Raw genomic sequence first — 18,034 nt, 5'->3', positions numbered from 1 at the left:
CCCGGCCCCAGCTGGGGAGTGGCAAAGCCCTCACTGGCCCTGGAGCAGGCTACATCACACATGTCCCCCTGGGGGGCAGCAGGAGTAAAGCAGCAGGGGTTGGAGGGGCAGAGTCCTCCTGGATCCTGAGTCTCCACAAGGAGCATTTGCCTACTGTCCCCTGTCCCTCGGTCATAGAATCTTAGACAAGAGATGGTGCCCAAGAGATCGTTTAACAAAAACCACGTCCTCTGAAAGGCAGCATGCTGGCATGGAAAGACTACGGAATGAAGAATCAAGACAGCCGAGCTTGGTTTAGTTCAAGATACAGGCAGACTCTGAGCTCACCTCCTCCATGGAACACACCAAATTAATGTTGGGACCTGGAACAGATCCTTCTGCCTTGGGCACAGAAAAAAAAAAAAATAAAAAAGAGGAAGAAGCAGCAGCAGCAGCCATGGTTTAAAAGAGCAACTAGCAGGGCCCCTGGGTGGCTCAGTCAGTTAAGCCACCCATTCTTGATTTCGGCTCACATTATGACCTCACAGTGTGTGAGTTCGAGCCCCATGTGGGGCTCTGTGCTGACAGCGTGGAGCCTGCTTGGAATTCTGTGTCCTCCTCTCTCCACCCCTCCCCAGCTCACTCTCTCTCTCTCAAAATAAATAAATAAACATTAAAAAAAAAAAAAAAAAAAAAGAGCCACTAGCATAGAAAAGCACTAGAACTCTGCCAAGCAGTGCAGATAAGCTGCAGAGAAAGGTGAGAAGACTGTCTTATCACTACCTGTGGAGGGGAGAGACTGCCACCGGGTCCTGTGCTGTGACATTACCAGGCAGGGGGGCATGAGCATGCAAATGTCATTAAAAGTTTCTCAGACCAAACCCCCCACCCTCCCCCTGGGCAGAGTCAGGCAGCACAGCTCCTACAGAGTGATTATCTACCATCCAAATATCACCTCCAGGGGAGGCACTGCAACATAAAGGATGGAATGGGTTTTTACGGAACAAACAAGAACATCCTTTAAAATAGCCCTTTTGGAAAGCCACAGGCCATACAGTTAAACAATAGTGTTGCAATCGCTCAACATATTAACATTCCTCTTTGGGGACTGCCTTCGGAATCCTCCTCCAAACAAAAAACTCAGAAAGAATCCAGTGCAGCACAATCATGAACTGAAGCAGCCAAGGAAACCCAAACCCCAGGGTTGGGGGGTGTCAGAAACCAGCCTGTGGTCCTGGGCTCCGTCCCTCACTGCCGGAGAAGGAAGCATCCGCCAGACTCAGACACCCTGAAAGGCACGTCTAGAAAGCCACCGGTGCTCAACACGGCCGGACACCAGGTGAACCTGTGCTTTCCAGGCTTCCTCCTCGCTGGACACCCGGTACACGCAGCACCTGTGGGTTATTCCCTAGATGACGACACAGGAGACCATCACGTGTCTCACCTACAGGAAACACGTGCCCGCCCCAGCTAAGACTGAGAATTCACGCAGGGGAGGGGCCCGTCTGGGAGGTGGAGCTCACTCACCGCGGTCACCCAGACGAGGCCTCTGGGAGGGTACACAGAGCATCAGCTTGGGGCCCGGGGCATGCACGACTCGGGCTAGGTCTGGCCTGGGATCCAGGTGCAGAAATCTAGTGCTAAATGCCAAGGAAGCCAGGTTTGTTCTCAAGGTCGGCCTGGCAGCACTTGGTGCTGGGTGCTCCCTGGGCTCCAGCTCCTGTGCTAAGTGCTTCACATGCTCTATCTCTGTTCATCTACCAGCAGGCGTCAGTGTGTTCATCAAACAGATGAGACGCTTACAGCTCAGAGGTGTGAAGCTACTCACCCAGAGCCACACAGCTCTAATGGAGGAGGTTCTGCTCAGATCTGCCCGGGAGGCAGCAGGAGGAGGTAAATGCACCCCACTTGAAGGTCTCGGAGGCTTGCCTGAGGTCATGTAGCAAGTTGATGATGGGTTGATGGTGACCCTTTCCCCGCCCATTTTATAGGACGGAGGAAAGGATATCCTATAAAATATAGAGGAAGCAGCGTCCACACACTGTGTCCTTCTAGGGCTCCCTAACTTAATAAATAGTGGTGTGAGGATCAGGGTGGCCGTAGCAGTGAAAACAGAAGACCACGCGTTATCAAGGGCCTTTTAGAGTCGACCCTCGAGATTACCCGGGTTTTAGAGAGGAAGAAACAGAAACTCGCCTGAGTGAAGACAAGAGCCCAAGACCACACAGCTAGCGACGGGGCGGGAAGGGACGGCAGCCCCTGCCTTGTCTCCTGCCCTTGGGGTGACTGTGAGGAAGGAGTCCGGGGCTCTGCCCGGGCTCCCGTATCTCTAGACGCGGGTAGAGGAGGAAGTGAGTCCTGGGCTTGACCCTGAACCGCCTCCCGCTCCCTGTCCCGTGGTAGCAGGAGGGCCCTCACCCTTCCACCCGAGCCCGGGGGAGGTTCGAACCCGGTGTTCATGGCGCTCCGCTTGGAGCCCTGAACGGCGCTAGAGACGCGGAGACTGTGGCTCGAGCCGGCAGCAGAGGCCGTCGGAGGCCTTCTCTTACCTTGGGACCCCACGGGTGTGGGTGTCCGCTCTGCGGCTGGAGCAGTGCAGGGGGAGGGTGGGGCTGATCACAAGGACCACCCGCCAGGGCAGCCCAGGCAGGGCTGCAGCTCTAGGGCGCCACCTGGCGGGTAGGAGGGGCCAGCCAGGTGAGCAGGGGGATGGGGCCTCCCACAGCTCCGGAAGCAGAGGGAAGGCAGTGACAGGAAATGACAGGAATTGAATGAGAGAAGGTGTCCGGCGCACGGGGAGGAAGGAAACGGAGGACGGACCCACCTCGTGGCTTCTGGAAGGCGGACTGGACCAGCCCGTACTGGAAGGTGGGGCGGGCTCGGGGGCGCTGTCCCCGTTCCCGCATCCAGCCGGCTCCTTCCCTGCAGCACAGGTGGGCCACCGGCTACCCAGGACCCTCAGGCTCCCACAGGGTGGCCCCCTGAAGGCAGGCGGATTGCTGGAGCTGACGAAGTCCTGGAAGACTTTCCCTCATGGCTGTGCTTCCCCGTCCTTCTTGCTCTAATGAGCAGCTGCCCCTCGCCACCATCCCCTGCAGGTGAGCCAAGCCCGCAGGTGCCAGCAGGACCGGGAGGAGTGGCGGCAGGGTAACCGAGGCACCAGGGATGCGAATTCACACGGTGCCCGGGAGCAGAGGCCAAGCCCTTTCCCAGCAGGCGGGGCCACGCGGGGCGGCGGGGAGGCTGGTGCCCGCCCAGAGCTCCGGGAATTCCCACCCGCCTGACCCACCGGGGGCAGAGTCACGGTGACTCACACACCCAGGTGTTCCGGGTGATGCTTCATGCTGGGTGTGGGGCCTGTCACAGCTGAGCTTGACTGAAGGCGCTGGAAAAGCCGCACATTTCACTTGATTCTTGTCACTGTCTTGCCCCAGGGAGGGCTGTGCAGATGGCCAGCAGTCACCAGGGGAGGTCTGTCCCTACGGCAGGTGGGTGTCCGCACCCGCAAGAGATCATCTTCCTCTAGAGCTGTGCTTCCAGCGCTGTGTCGGCAGCTTTTCAGACTTACTCACTGTGCCCCGGGCGCCCCCGGGAGCTGACCGGATCCCTGGCTGTTTCTGTGAAGGGACTGAGTGAAACCATTGTGCATTCAGAGCCGGGACCACCGCGGCCTCAAGCACAGGGTCATGGCCGAGCCCTCCCAGCACACAGCTCTTCTGTGGCACGTGGCCCCTGCTGCCGTCACCTGCACGCAGTAGGTGATGTCCCCTCTCTACAGGCACACAGAGAGGGGTGGTCGTGGACCCAAGGACCCTCCCCTTCACCGACGGTCCTGCAAACTCCCTAACACTCTCACACAGGATTTTTTACTGATGTTTCTGGAAATCTTACCAGCGAAGGGCAAAAAATTAAAGTCTGGCAAATGCATGTTTTCCCCAGATTCTAGAAGGAAAGTCCCTCTGCTTAGATCCTTTAAAGAGCTGGTCCTTCCCCAGTGTGTTCTTCCCTTTCCAGCCTCAGTCTCCTGCACCCAGGATGTCCTCCTTCGGCCCACCCTCATGCTCGCCTACAAGCCTACCTGCTCTCCACCCACCACCTCCTTCCATTCACTGAACACGCTGGACCCACACCCCAGCCCCCACCCCGGGCAGCTGGATGACAACCAGGAGTGTCCGGGAAGCTGGGAGGGGCTGGGATTTCCAGGGATGGTGTGGGTGGTCCCACACCTCAGGCTTGCTTCATGTGCACCTGCAGGGTGAGAGCTCACAAGCTATCTCCTGGGATCCTGAGCCAGTTAGATGGAATATCTGTGCAGGTCCCCAGGACAGATGTGAGGTTTTGACGACAGTGCAGCCTTCACTCAGAGTGAGGAAGGAAATAGTTCCCTAATTGCTAAGATGTTTCTCACATCCAGAAGAGTCAGGAACCCATTGTTCAACAAAGGAGCATTTGGTTTCTGTCCTGAGGCTTGCTGGGATCCCGAGGGAGCACTGCCACTCCCTTTATGTTCCAGGAGGTAAAGCTAGATTCTTCCAGTGAAGATCCAATCAAATGGTCATGTCTTCCTGGAGCAGGTGAGGACAGCGGGCTGGAGAAGTTGGGAACTTCAAGAACAGCAAATAAAGTAGGGGATAGGAAAATGGCCAGCCGTCCAGTTTACTTGCCCATGTGGAAATAAAAATAGAAATAGGTTTCTCACGCTAGAGAAAGAGATTTTCTCTTTGAAAGAGACTGTTTCCAAAGGATGAAGAAATGCCAATAACCATCTGTGAGCTCATACTTGTGTGGCAGATGGATAGAGCTGGAGGGATAAAAAAGAGAAGGTTGATTCATATCTCTGTTACATTATTCTTCATGAATCTTCCATGGATGTATCACTACAGAGCTATGTGGCCAGGTTTTTTGACAGAAGCAGGGCTGGGTGTTCTGGTCATACTGTCCCCACGATAACCTTGGAGGCACCTGATGGCCGAAGAGGAAGGGTTTCCTGCCAGAAAATCCCCCTAGCTGGCTATAGGGGGTGGTCCTAAGAGTTAGAAACACCACAGCCTGCCAGGAAGAGACCTCTGATATGGAGAGACCCTGAGACACAAGACCACTGCATTGTCCTCAAAAGCTGAGGTAGAAAAACCACCAGGCAGGACACAGACACACAGTGATAAAAACCGAGAACACAGTAAGAGACAGATAATGGCAGACACAAGAACTCAGAGACAGAGATAAAAAGAGGCAGAGAGAAAGAGCAAAGCAGAGGACTGAACTCAATCCTCAGAAACAGGGAAAAGAGATGAGGAAAAGATATAGGTGTTAGGGGACGGTATTAGGAAAACACAGACAATTCCAGGCTGAAATGAAGGATATTATCAGGGTACACGTAATCGTTTTTGCTGGTTGAGAAAACGGGTGGCTTTGCAGTGGGTCTGCAGGCTGATACTTGGAGCGTCCACATCTCCCTGGGAAGAGGCCAATATAACAGTCAGTAAAGTGACACTTTTAATAGAAACTTCAGGCAACCGAACAAGGCAGCCTGTGACACTGAGCACCAATTCTCTTGAAGAAAATCTAGTTCCAAAGAGGCTACAGAACCAATTGGACAGAAGCAAATGTCGCCCCTTCGGAAAGCAATGCACGCCTTCCTGTGCACCCCACCCCCGCCCCAGGGGCCTCTCCTGTTCATTATGAACACAATGGGCAGGTGGTCCCCAAATATCAGTCTCCGGGAGAATTAAAATCCAGGCCATCATCAAAGTTACTTTTCTAAAATACGTACTGTGTGTGAAACCATCTAGATATTTTTGTTAATTCCCCTCCCCCTCTCCCCCACCGTTTTTATAGTTTGTTGTTGGGTGGACAAGTTCCGTAGCTGGGTGTGCAGGTCTGAGCAGGTGTCATGAGCTATGCGTATGTGTGCATAAGTAGCGTGCTAAAGCCAAGAGCTGGCCCCAGGCCAGAGTGTTTCTTAAAGCATATATCTTGTGAAATGCTTAAAACAAAACACAAATATGCCCTCAACACAAGGTAAGTTTTGAGTCGTGGTAGTTCAAATCAGAGGGCACATACATCCATGTCTTAGACTGTTTTTCCTGAGCTGGTAATGCCTTGCACTCGAAAGAATGAGAATCCAAATGCAGGCAATATAGAAAAACAGAAACCATGGGTACAGCAACCGTGAGAGGGTGGAGAGGGAGGGGGCGGTTGGAGAAAAGGAACGAGAATCAAAGGGTCACAGAGATTGGGTCAGAGATGAGTTCCACCAGGTAAGAGGGGGTAGTGAGACCCTGCACGCAGTACAAAAAGGGAACACTTTTCCAGCCGTTATGTATATGGAACTGAGGAAACGTAAGACAAGTGTAGCTTCTATCTGAGCTAGAGAGAATTCTGTGTGTGTGTGCGTGTGTGTGCGTGCACACGAGTGTGCATGGGAGCATGCAAAGTATGTTTTTCTGTAAAGGTTGTGGGAGGGAGGTGAGGTCTTCCAGATGTGTGGCAGAGAGAGGGAAGGACCCAGGCTTTCTTGCAAAGCACTGGTACCGCCTGTCCAGGCTCTAAGCTGGGGCTTTCTTGAGGTCCATACAGCAGAACTTGTGGGTACAGACTATGACACAGCACTTCACAAAGGGCACAGGGAGCCAAAAAAGGGCCAGTGTCCTTGACTCAAAACATAACCGAAGGTAAAAGAAGACCTTTGCTCTGTTATAGGAAACATCTCAAGGCAAGCTCAGACATAACTTAAGTGACTCCTTAAAGCCCATCCAAGCCAGGCATTTTGAAGAGGTGAGACAGGCCAGTGAACGATAATGAATGCAGGTTCTGATTGAGGGGGCTTGTATTCTGCGTAAAGGGGCAAGAGATCTTTGGATACACCTTGATGTTCCCATGTAGCCTTGTGGGCCCTAGTGGTTACATCATCGAATTTCTCTGGAGAAGTCAGGGATATGGATTTTTATGCAGAATCTTTACTCCTTTAGATGTTGACAATTAATCGTCAGAATAAGTTGGGAGACTATATTTCACCCATGGGTTTCCAATTCATTCGATGCAGATATCACTGTGACTCAGTTCAATGAGCTATGAAGATTTAGACTTGTAATAACCTCAGGAATTCATGATCCCCATGCCCTTGGCAGGCAGAGGGGAAGTGGAGGGTCCAGATGGGTAAACAACTAACCTAAATTCGCACAAAGCCTGGCACCAGAGCACAGGTCTCCAAAGTCTTGTATTGTTCATACTGTACCGCACGGTGGTAGTTATCCATTGCACAACAGCACATGTCGAGCATCTGTGGGTTTCTGTGGGTTGTGGGAACTGTGCACGGTGTGGCCGGGTGCTTCTGGATCGGGACACTCAGGAAGCTGGGGTCAAGCTGTGAGTTCATCTGAAAGCTCATCAGAGAAGGAGCCCCTTCTTCAGGCTCACTCACGTGGTTGTTGGCAGAAGTAGATTCCTGGAAAGCTGTGAGATTGAGGGTCTCTTGAGCTCCTCACTGGGTTGGCCAAAAGTTTCCCTCAGTTTCTTGCCAAAAGGGCCTCTCTGTAGGGCAGCTGTAAATATGGCACCTGGCTTCCCTCAAAGTCAGAGAGAAGAGGGCACCCCAAGTTCAATCCACAGTCTTTTTATAACCTGATCCCAGAAGTGGCATCCATCACTACTGCCTTATTCTGTGTCTTAGAAATGAGTCAACAAGGACAACCCACAAGGAAAGGGAAAAGATGACACAAGAGCATGAATTCTAGAAGGTAGGGAGGATTAGGGGCCTTCTGAGAGGCTGCCCACACCCTCATTGTCTCCCAAACGCATGCCAGGGGTCCACAAGCCATGGCCCACTGGCTAAATCCAGCTGCTACCTACCTGTTTTTGGAAATAAAGTTTTTATTCGAACAAAGCCACGCCCAGCTGTTCGCATGTTGCTTATGGTGGCTTTTGCCCCACACCTGCAGAGCTGAGCAACTACCACAGAAACTGTATGATCAGCAAAACCTAATATTTTTTTTGTACTTTATAGCCCTTCACAGAAAAAGTTTTCTGTTTCCTAGTGTATGCAAGCATAAAACCTTTTTTTAAATATGGAAGAAGAGATTGATAGAGAGATGCCAACGTCATCATTAGCTTGAATTTCTCTCGATGCCCTGGCATCGTAAATGCCGCGGTGAACACTTCCACGAGGCACTTATCTGGGAATTCTCCAAACAGAAGCAGTCCTGTAGTCTGGGTCAAGCCGATGTGAAGTATGGCTTCTGTCACCCGGTCCTGTGGCATTCTTTTCCACCCCATGTATCAGCATACACCTTTCCATTGGAAACCCCACTCATGAAACCTTTGGCCAAAAACACGGATATAAAACATAGTTATGTGTAAGTGCTGAATCACTAAACTGTACACCCGAAACTAACATTACGCTGTGTGTTAACCAACTGGAATTGGTGTGTTAACCAACCACTTGAAAAACTCAAACAAACGTAGTGATAAGGACATCAAGTAGTAGAGTTGCATAGTCATAATTCAGCATAATCCGTGAACCTGACCGATCTGGGCTCCAAACTTGAATTTTACCAAGTTACTTCATTCCTCTTAGCCCCACTTTCCTTATCCTTAAAATCCAGATTGTAATACTGACCTCACACGTTTTTCTCACAGAAAGGCATGAAAGCACCAGTCACAGTGTTAAGCACAAATAACAGTTCGATAGATGCCAATCGTTATGTGTGAAAACATTTGATGGTTTCCCATCGCCTCTTGCAATAGTTGCTAATAGATTTATTTCAAGTATCAGTTGTGATTAAACAATAGTGGCAGAAGTCCTATGTGGTTTTTTTTCTTTTTTCTTTTTCTTTTATCTTTTATCTTTTTTTTTTGTCAGCACAGAGACTGACGTGGGGCTCGAACTCACAAAACCTGGAGATTATGACCTGAGCCAAAACCAAGAGTTAGACGCTTAACCAACTGAGCCACCCAGGTGCCCCAGGAGACCTATGTTTTTAAAAAAATTTCTGTGGGGTCCCACCTCTTGCCTTTGGGGACATCTCTTCCTCTGCCCCAGCTCCCAATGCACTGAGGAGTTATAAGAGCCACCTACAACCTGAAAGTCCTTCCCGAGCCAGCGGCCAGCAGACCGTGTAGGCTGGTGGCAAGGGTTGCTATATGATGAGTTTTCACTGGGGCTGAGCATGAAATGCAGTGAAAGAATCTGATTAGGGTGTAAAAGTATAAACAGAAAGTAATGCATCATCCACACTGCATTCCATTTGGAAAGAAAATATTGCTGTCAGATGGTAGGAGGGTAGGGTAGAGTCTTACATATGAATGTCTGTGTACTTATTCCCTTCCTGATTTTGCCCTCAGGAGCCGGGAGACTCATCCCTCACCATCTTAGCTGTGATTTTAGACTCTGGGAAAGTCACACGGCACCACATCACTGCTCAGGCTCCAAATTCCTGAACGAGTTTCAACCTGCTAAAAGGGTCATCATCTCTAGAGCCTGGCTCTCTCTCCAGAACGCGTCTCCCTTAATTCTCTCTGCTCGCAACTCAGGTCAACAGTGGCACCGATCACACTTCATTCTATGTGGAACGAATTTCTTGAGACAGATGCCAGGAAGCAATAAATTAGGGAGTGATGGGTTGAGGGAATAGGAGGTCACGTGAACATCAACCACCCATTTGAGAAATTCGGTAATGAATGAAAGAAGAGGTACGGTAATGGTTTAAGGAGAAAAGAAGGGTCAAATACAGGATATTTTTAAATAAAGAATTGAGTGCAAGTGTGGACCATATGAAGGAGCCAGTGGAAAAGGAGAGGAAGAGAGTGGCATAAGAGAAAAAGGGTTTATGCAACAGTCTATGGCTAAAAGAGGTGGAATTCAGAGAACAGAGAAAGAAAGAGCCACGGAAGAGAGAAACCCTTCCTCTTAAACAAGGTAGAGAAGCCAGGATAGGTGAAGATACAAAAATTCGAGGGAGAGTCTAGAACATGGTGACCCGTTGAAGAGATGATTGGTTCCCGTGTCCTTCTACCCCCGTACGTTGAAACACTTGGTGAAAGAGAGAATTAATTTGTAGAGCCCTGTATGTCTTCTCCTCCATTGTTTACTAAAAGTGTGCCCCCTGAACCGTCTGGGTGTTTTCTTAGGCAGAAAGGATATCATCCAGTCATCTAAACTGCCAGGAGGAATATGAGCAAAACCCAAACAAAACAAGAACACGCAGCATCCATTCAGAAGACATTTTTTTTTCCCTTTGCTGGCAGGAGTCGATGTGGGAGCGTCCACAAGTGGGAAGAGCCCACCCGTCAAGCCCCAGCCTGAACATAAAGTGAAGGTGCGTTCGGTGAGCCAGAGAATTTGCCTGCAGCGAACCTCCAGCACCACACGCAGGAGGTGCTGCGGGAGGGCTCACCTTTGGAGGCAACGTTACCTTCTGACTGTACTCTCCAGAGACATCCCACCGCACCACACAGTGCCTCTCATCTTTCCCGTTTTCTTCCTGTAATATTCTCAGACAGAGTCAGGTAAACCTGGCACTCACTCACAGGAATTTCCATAGAGCCCCTGGGCAGAGAAAAGAAGCAGTGCTCTGCTGAGACCTTCCTCTGGACCGCGTCTGGCTTCTGGAGAACCACACTGTCACTGGCGTGTAGAGGAACAAGGGACCTGGGGAAGGTCCCCTGGGCATCAGGAGGCTCATCTCACAGTGGCTGAGCTCCCACAGCCATCACATGACACCATTTGCGAGTAGATGATGTAAATGGTTTCAACACGCAAGGTTTTTTGGGAGTCACCCCAGCCCATTGGCCCTATTGTATGCACGGCATTCTCCGCCCTTCCTCCCAGCCTTTATTGAAGGAGCTACGGGGTGGTCAGCACGTTTGAGACTTTAAATCTGAGATCTAGTCTTTGATGAATTCATGGCATGTCTGCCAAATCAAATGCAAAACTGTCCACATGCACATCCACTTGACTTTGACCAGACTAGACTATTCACTGCTCCCTAAACTTGCTCTATGCTTTGCTGCCTCTGTGGTGGCTCCTGGGGAGAAGAGTTGTGTCTGAGTCTCTGCTCCAGCCCATGAACCCGATGGAGTCTTGTGACTCCTGGTGAGTCCCTCAGGCCCAACTCTTATCCCTTCTTGGCACACCTCCCCTTGCCTTTCTATCGATATCCCCCCTTTTTTCCTATAGTGGATGAAGTACAATATCAAATAAAGTGTTCACAATACAGGGGTGTTTGTAGGAAGCTACACAGTGTTTGTTCATGCCTGGGAGATGCAAAAATGCCAAGAAAACTTGTTGGTTGAAGATGATACAAAATATTTGTCCACACCCAAGTGGTTTGGTGAAGACAAGTCAGTTAGCCTGTGTGAAATAAAGCCCGAGCTTCCCCTGGCCCACTTCCTGGCGGTGAGAAGTAGCTCTCTGACTTGGGTTTGGAGGGGAGACAGTAAAGCTGGAGGCAGAGCTCAGATGCCCTCAGGAGCTCTGCAAACGTATCAAGGCACAAAGCAGGGGAAATGAGACTTCATTCTAAGCTGACCTCCCTGGGGGCCTAATTCACTGGCAAAACAAAGTACCTCCATGGATGGTCTCCAACTGGAGGCCTACAGTTTGCTACCTTTCTGGAAGGAAAGGTAACCTATGGTCACATAGTTGGGAAAAGGTTTTATTTTTCCTGGTTCCATGTTCACATTATTTTAGAATAATCAAGCTAAAATTGCAGCAATGAATTGGAATGCTAGAAACCACCTCCCGTACACCTATTGTAAGGGTTAAATTGTAGTGTAGGGCTAAGGCTTCGCTTGAAAAATAACAGCTTTGTTCTGACACTGAAGGTCAAAAGATAACAGCCTTGCTTTTACTCTTGTAAATCAGGCTTTACCAATGAAGGAAACAAAAGTTCAAAGAAAAGAGCATCAAAGGCAAGGTCAAGGAGATCCGCTGGTTGTAACTTAGAGGCAGAGAGTCTAAAATAATCACCTCATTAGGCAACTGTTTCTAACTCATCTGGGAACTGTTTCTCTCTTCTGTTCCCAGGTAATGATAAAACGATGTGATCGGCTTTAAAAACTCTGTACTCTGGCTGTTCGGAGCCTCACTCTTATCCAGAGTGTTGGTCTGATTGGTCGGCCTTGCCTCTCATTGTAATAAACTTTGTTGTGACTGTCACCGTGCCCGTAGCATTCTGTTTCAGGAGTCGTGTGGATGCAACACTATCATGGAAGCATACATGAACGTGAGAGCTGTTAGGATGTCCTTGGAACCACAGTAGAGGGGATGGCCATCTTGCCAGCACAACCCAACAAAAAGCCCCTAGTAGCGTGCCAGAAAGAATTGGAGGTCAACCAATCACCGAGCCACAGTGCGACCTGACGCGAAAAAGGCCCACCCGGACCTAAACCCGGAACTGCTGCAGCTTAAAAACCCCACCCCACCACACCTGGGGGCGACTCCCCTGACTCCTCTCTCTCTCTCCCTGAGTCACAGAACCTCACCCGAGACCTTAGTTCCCAAATAAAGCCTTTGACTGCTAAAATTTTTTAGCCTCTGACTCCTATCTTTACCCTGCCTTATGCCTGACCCTAACAAGAATGATCAAGAGACCACAACAAGTTGGCATCGACTCGCAACCCCATACCACCATCTCAAAGATGCAATCTATGCTCAATCTTGAGATGTGGCTGAGGTATACAGGAGGGCTGTGTATAGCAAAGCGTTATTCTCACTGGTGACAATACAGTAATATCACAAGGAGAGGAATTAACAGAACTTTAATATTGTATGGTTTAGAGCATGGACTGTGAAGACCAACTAGACCAAGTCAAAGTCCAAGTAGAGACACTGAGATAAATGTAAGAATCTCAAATCGTGTGAATGTAATATAGATGGTTGGTCATAGAAGAGAGCTGAGAAGCCAAATGTATGATGAGTCACCTCAGTATTTGCAACAGCAGAAAGGCACTACTGTCCCTAGAGCCAGAGGTAACAAAGGAGGAAGGAGGTGATGTTCCCAAAGCCTGGATTATGGAGCACTCCACAGACGCTGGGGTCAGGGTGGACCTGCCTGGTGGAAGCTGGGGCCAGGGATGAAGTGCCCTCCCATCTTCTGCTAAGGCATCCCTTTGGCCAATCCATATGGTACGTGGAGGGCAGGAGTTCCTGGAAAATGTATGCAGTTCCCTGTAGTTCATAGTATGGCCGTTTACTACGTGGGTGGGTTGAGGCAAGTCAACCTACCTCTCTGTGCCTCAGTGTCCTCAACTGTAAGACTGGGATAATGCCTTTCTTTGCCTGTGTAACTTATCCAACAGTGGTCATGACAAGATGAAAATGGCTATAAAGGACGGTGGCTGGCCCTCCATCTTAGACTGTGATAAGATAAAGAAAGGAGTGGATATTCTGGATTCCCTTGCTGGGAGCCAATGCCATAATCTTTAAGCTGCCTTAATATTGCTAACCATCCTCTCATTGGTTATTCTTCCTGTGGGCCACATGGGTGATACTTGAGTCCCATGGTGACTTTCAGTCAGTTTCACAGCATGAACTCAGAGGCCTTTCACTGTGGACTAGCGGGACACACATTACTCTCTGTGCTTACTGCTGAGGTACGGAGATGCTCAGAGAACCAAGAAACCTGCTCAAGGAAACCCAAATAAGAAGCGAAAGGACTGATAGTTAAACCAGTAACTTCTCTCTTCAAACCCAGTGCTCTGCCCTCCACCTAGTGCTGCCTTCATACCCAAAACTTGCATCAACCACATCTCTGCTCCATATTTTCAAAATAGAATTAAAAAAAAAAAACCAGATTAGTGGAAAGACTAATACAAAAGTTTAAGTAATTGACATCTCTCCTCCTCAACCTTATCAGCATTCGGAAACTTCTGTTAGAGGGAGAGAAAATCCGGCTTGTCCAGCACACCACTGTGTGGGGTCTACATTTCCAAGCTCTGTGACTTGAGGCCCTAGGGCCAGGGTGTGGCACCAGCTCCTTCTAGTGTGTCGGACACCACAGGCACATATTCATTATCCGGTGGGAGATGTGTAACTGCTAGTACTTGAGAGGCCAAAAGTACTTTTGACATTAAAAAAAAAAAAAAAAAAAAAGTATAATAAGCCACAAAAAAGACAAACTGCAGTTACCAGCAGAGGAAAAGTGAAGAACCTTGTCTAACTCTTCTGGTGTTTGAATTTTTACCACATACACTCATGACTTTCATAAACGTTCTCAAAATTCATTTGGTAGTGGGGAGGGTGCTACTGCCATAGCTCTTCCTCCAGGCCCCTGCTTCCAAATTAGCTGATGAGGAATAATGGCTTTCATTCCCAAAGAACCTCTTATAAAATAGTGGCATTGCCTCAGAAATGCCTTCCAGTCTTGGAAGGAACCAGTTAGACCAAGAGTTCACTGTGGAGGTCTGTGTTCCTTGTGGAAAAGTAAATCATTCCCGGTGACCTGATGCTCAGATGACTCTGGCCCTGCACCTGGGCTGAAATTAGGTATTGCTTCTCTACAACACCCACCCCACCCTCCTTTTTATCCTGTGTAAGCCTGAGCAAGGCTGTCTGTACAGCCACCACCCACCCTGCCCCACACTCACTTCCTTCCCCATTTAAAAATATCTGCTTTGAAACTGGTGCAGCCACTCTGGAAAACAGTATGGAGTTTCCTCAAAAAATTAAAAACAGAACTACCCTACAACCCAGCAATTGCACTACTAGGTATTTATCCAAGGGATACAGATATGCTGTTTTGAAGGGGCACCTGCACCCCAATGTTTATAGAAGCACTATCAACAATAACCAAAGTATGGAAAGAGCCAAATGTCCATCGACGGGTGAATGGATAAAATATATATATATATATATATATATATATATATATATATATATATATGAAATCTTGCCATTTGCAAGTACGTGGATGGAACTAGAGGGTATTATGCTAAGCAAAATTAGTCAGTCAGAGAAAGACAAATATATGACTTCACTCATATGAGGACTTCAAGAGACAAAACAGATGGATATAAGGGAAGGGAAGCAAAAACAATATCAAAACAGGGAGGGACACAAAACAGAAGAGACTTTTCAATATGGAGAACAAACAGAGGGTTACTGGAGGGGTTGTGGGAGGGGGGATGGGCTAAATGGGTAAGGGGCACTAAGGAATCTACTCCTGAAATCTTTGTTGCACTATATGCTAACTTGGATGTAAATTAAAAAAAGAAAAGAAAAGAAATAATATTTTAAAAATAAAAATAAAAAGATGAAGTGTCTACAAGTCCAAACTGTTTTTAAATTATCTAAACCTGCCTTTTACTCTTTCTTCCACCTTTCCACAGCCCTGTGCTGGAGCCCTTACTTTGACACTTATCAGAACTCCCCTGTCTATGGCTTATGTGACCCCAAGCACGTGGCACTTGTCTGTATCAATAGGAGGGGTTCAGAGTGTGTTTACAGAACCCGATGAGTGCACCAAGATCCCAAATACACAGTCCCAGAACTAATATACCCCGGGACCTCAGTGGATCTGTTTTAAGTGCATTTGCACAATGCAACAGCCAGGCAATGTCATGGTGACTTCAGGTCCCAATTAAACAGTCTACTGACAAATATAACCCACTGATGGATTCCTTAATATTTAAGTCTAATCATTAAAAAAAAAAAAAGTTGGCCCTTTAGACATCAAATTAATATCCAGTAGAAATCACCTGATCTCTGGACTTCCTTGAATGCTCTTGAGCCATGAATAACTAGAAGTCTTAAATGTGCCTTCCCATGGCCCTCATTTGTATAGGGAGTGTCATCAACAAGGAAGAGGTGCCAGTCCACCGAATACATCATCCCAGCATTTTCCTTCTCTGAGGAGGGAAAATGAGACACCTTGACTCATGAATTTGACAGTTTTCAGATAATGATGACGTGTAAGCCGTGTTTCACCCAAGTTATTGTCCTGCATCACACGCCAAGGAGCATAGGGTCAGGGACTCTGGAAAGTGCCCCATTTCTCCTCCCTCTCCTATCTGGAAGCTGATCCCATTCTATCTCAACTTCAGGCATACCTGTGCAGGCTTAGGATGTGACCCAACCTGAGTTTACACCTAGATTCTGAATATGTCCAAAGCTGGACTGCTTTGGTCCCGGGTGAGCTTCAGATTCACCCAGGGCTTTAAGAAGAAAGCTCATAAATACCACAGTGGGGACAAGGCAGCTCCAGACTACATGCCCTAGGACGGCTCCCAAGAGGAGGGGGTCTTTCCCACCCATATCTATAACCAGCTCTGAGCCAGACCTGGACCTGATGCCTAGAGGGCATCGGGATGGCTGTGTGCTCACATCAAATTTGCTTCACCCTTTAGGTTTGCAATTAACTTGGGGTGAGTGGGCGTGGTCTGTGGGGTAAGAGACACTGGCATGAAGCATCAGGAAACACGTCATATTGTCATCACTGTACTATTACAGGAATTGCAGCCGTTGCTTACTTGTACCTATGGCTGTGTCCTGCAATCCTTATAAAGTGGACGAACACACCTTCCCACCCAGTCTCAGCGTGCTGCGAAGCCTGCCGGCCATGAGAATCTATTATCTCCTCTTCGTGTTGCCCTTCCTGTTCTTGATGCCTGTTCCAGGTAAGATGGGTCGGGAGGTGAGCGGGTTGAAACAGTTGCAAAGAGGTCAGTCCCTCCCCATCCTCCAGGGAACTTTAGACCAAGGAGATTTGTTGTATGGGAACAGACGTCACCATTTTTTTTTCTGTTGAGAATCATCAGGGACCTTGAAGCAGTTTTCTCAGTCTTTTCTGATCCACTCCTCAGAGACTACATTGCTCACAAAGACCACTCCTTCATGGAAAGATGGTTTTACTTGTTCATGAGACATAAAGAGAATGATACAAAAACCTTTAACACCAACAGGAAAGACTGATTTAATCTGAACTCAGAAGCACAGACTCCCAGTTACTAGCTTGCTGGTTCCAAGTAGAGTCTTTGGGCCTCTTGAGACCCAGGGGACCACGACCACCCCAGCCCTTGGGTGCTCCCAGTGGCCACGCCCCTTCCCCACGGCCACCTCGGTGGTCCTCGGCTGAGCTGTGGCCCATAGAAGCCCAGTTGACTGGTTGCTTAGTCCTTCCCCTACTTTACTTCTCATTTTATAGAAAAAAAAAAAAGGTAATAAAAAAAAAAGATACCCTAAAATAAAAGAAAAACAAACAATTCCCTTGAGTGATTAATAGTGATTGGAATAATATTTTATTTAAAAAGGAAATTACAAATTGGCATCTACCAAATCCTAACCAGTATCTTTATACCATGTGTTTTCTCATTTCTTAATCGGAAGAAATGTGTATGTTCACCCCATGAGGTATACAACTAGGATTATAACTGAATTCACTTTCCAACTACCCGACCCTAAATAGAAGTGTATATTGAGGGCAGGAGAGGCTGGGGGGGCGGGGGGATTGGGGCTTGGGGGGGGGGGGGGCAATACAAGAAAGGTAGCAGACCAGTTATTTGGGGAACTCCAAAAGCCTTGTGCTTGGACCAAGCCTTCCATGTGTCCTGTTTTTTCGCTACAGGAAATGGAGGAATTATAAGCCTCCTGCAGAAGCAGTTTTGCAGTTTGAGAAGCGGCAGGTGCGCTCTGCTAACCTGCCTTCCAAAGGAGGAGCAAATCGGCCGATGTTCTCTCAGCGGCCGAAAGTGCTGCCGAAGAAAGAAATAAAAAATCCAGAAACGCGATGGGAGTGTTGTAAAGTGTCGTGAGATGCCTCCTGGAAGTTTGTAGAAGCAAAATCAAATTAAATATTTTTCTCAAAACAATTAGGAGCTTGATTATTTTTTTTAATTCTGGTTACTGTGGTCATTGTTACCAAACTGATAGCTTAGAAAGTGTTACTGGACTCACCTTTAACTCAAACACAGGAAAATCTGGAGGAATCCCCCAGGGGACCTGAGCTTAGTTTCCAAGGGTTATCAGATTTGATTCCCTTTTTTGCAAATTATGTATCCCAGTGAAACTGGACTGCCTGTTTTCCCTGAAATATTTCCTTTGCCTTCCTGTCACCGGTGCCTC

At 48.4% G+C, this 18,034-nt stretch overlaps 1 protein-coding gene and 1 long non-coding RNA gene across 2 annotated transcripts; one reads left to right on the top strand and one right to left on the bottom strand.

Moving 5' to 3' along the window:
* Positions 1–7,828: 7,828 nt before the first annotated feature.
* On the bottom strand, positions 7,829–11,793 carry LOC121039620 (uncharacterized). The gene is made up of 2 exons (XR_005794886.1): positions 10,371–11,793; positions 7,829–8,293 (listed from the first exon to the last, which is right to left on the bottom strand). It is a non-coding gene; the product is annotated as an uncharacterized LOC121039620 (long non-coding RNA).
* A 4,637-nt stretch (positions 11,794–16,430) lies between these two features.
* On the top strand, positions 16,431–17,781 carry LOC121039948 (beta-defensin 103A-like). The gene is made up of 2 exons (XM_040490397.1): positions 16,431–16,590; positions 17,538–17,781. Exons 1-2 carry the CDS (start codon positions 16,452–16,454, stop codon positions 17,681–17,683), a joined length of 285 nt encoding a protein of 94 aa, XP_040346331.1. The 5' UTR covers positions 16,431–16,451; the 3' UTR covers positions 17,684–17,781.
* The last annotated feature ends 253 nt before the right edge of the window (positions 17,782–18,034 follow it).

This window comes from Herpailurus yagouaroundi, unplaced genomic scaffold (genome assembly GCF_014898765.1).
Source record: "Herpailurus yagouaroundi ecotype Mexico unplaced genomic scaffold, PumYag 181, whole genome shotgun sequence".
NCBI lineage: Eukaryota > Metazoa > Chordata > Mammalia > Carnivora > Felidae > Herpailurus > Herpailurus yagouaroundi.
This window is presented reverse-complemented; position numbering and strand designations above follow the sequence as displayed.

Excerpts from the sequence above, each read along its gene's own strand:
- LOC121039948 (XM_040490397.1), top strand. The coding sequence starts at position 16,452 with ATGGCTGTGTCCTGCAATCCTTATAAAGTGGACGAACACACCTTCCCA. Across the intron at positions 16,591-17,537 it reads GTTCTTGATGCCTGTTCCAG|GAAATGGAGGAATTATAAGC; the intron begins GTAAGATGGGTC and ends TTTTCGCTACAG.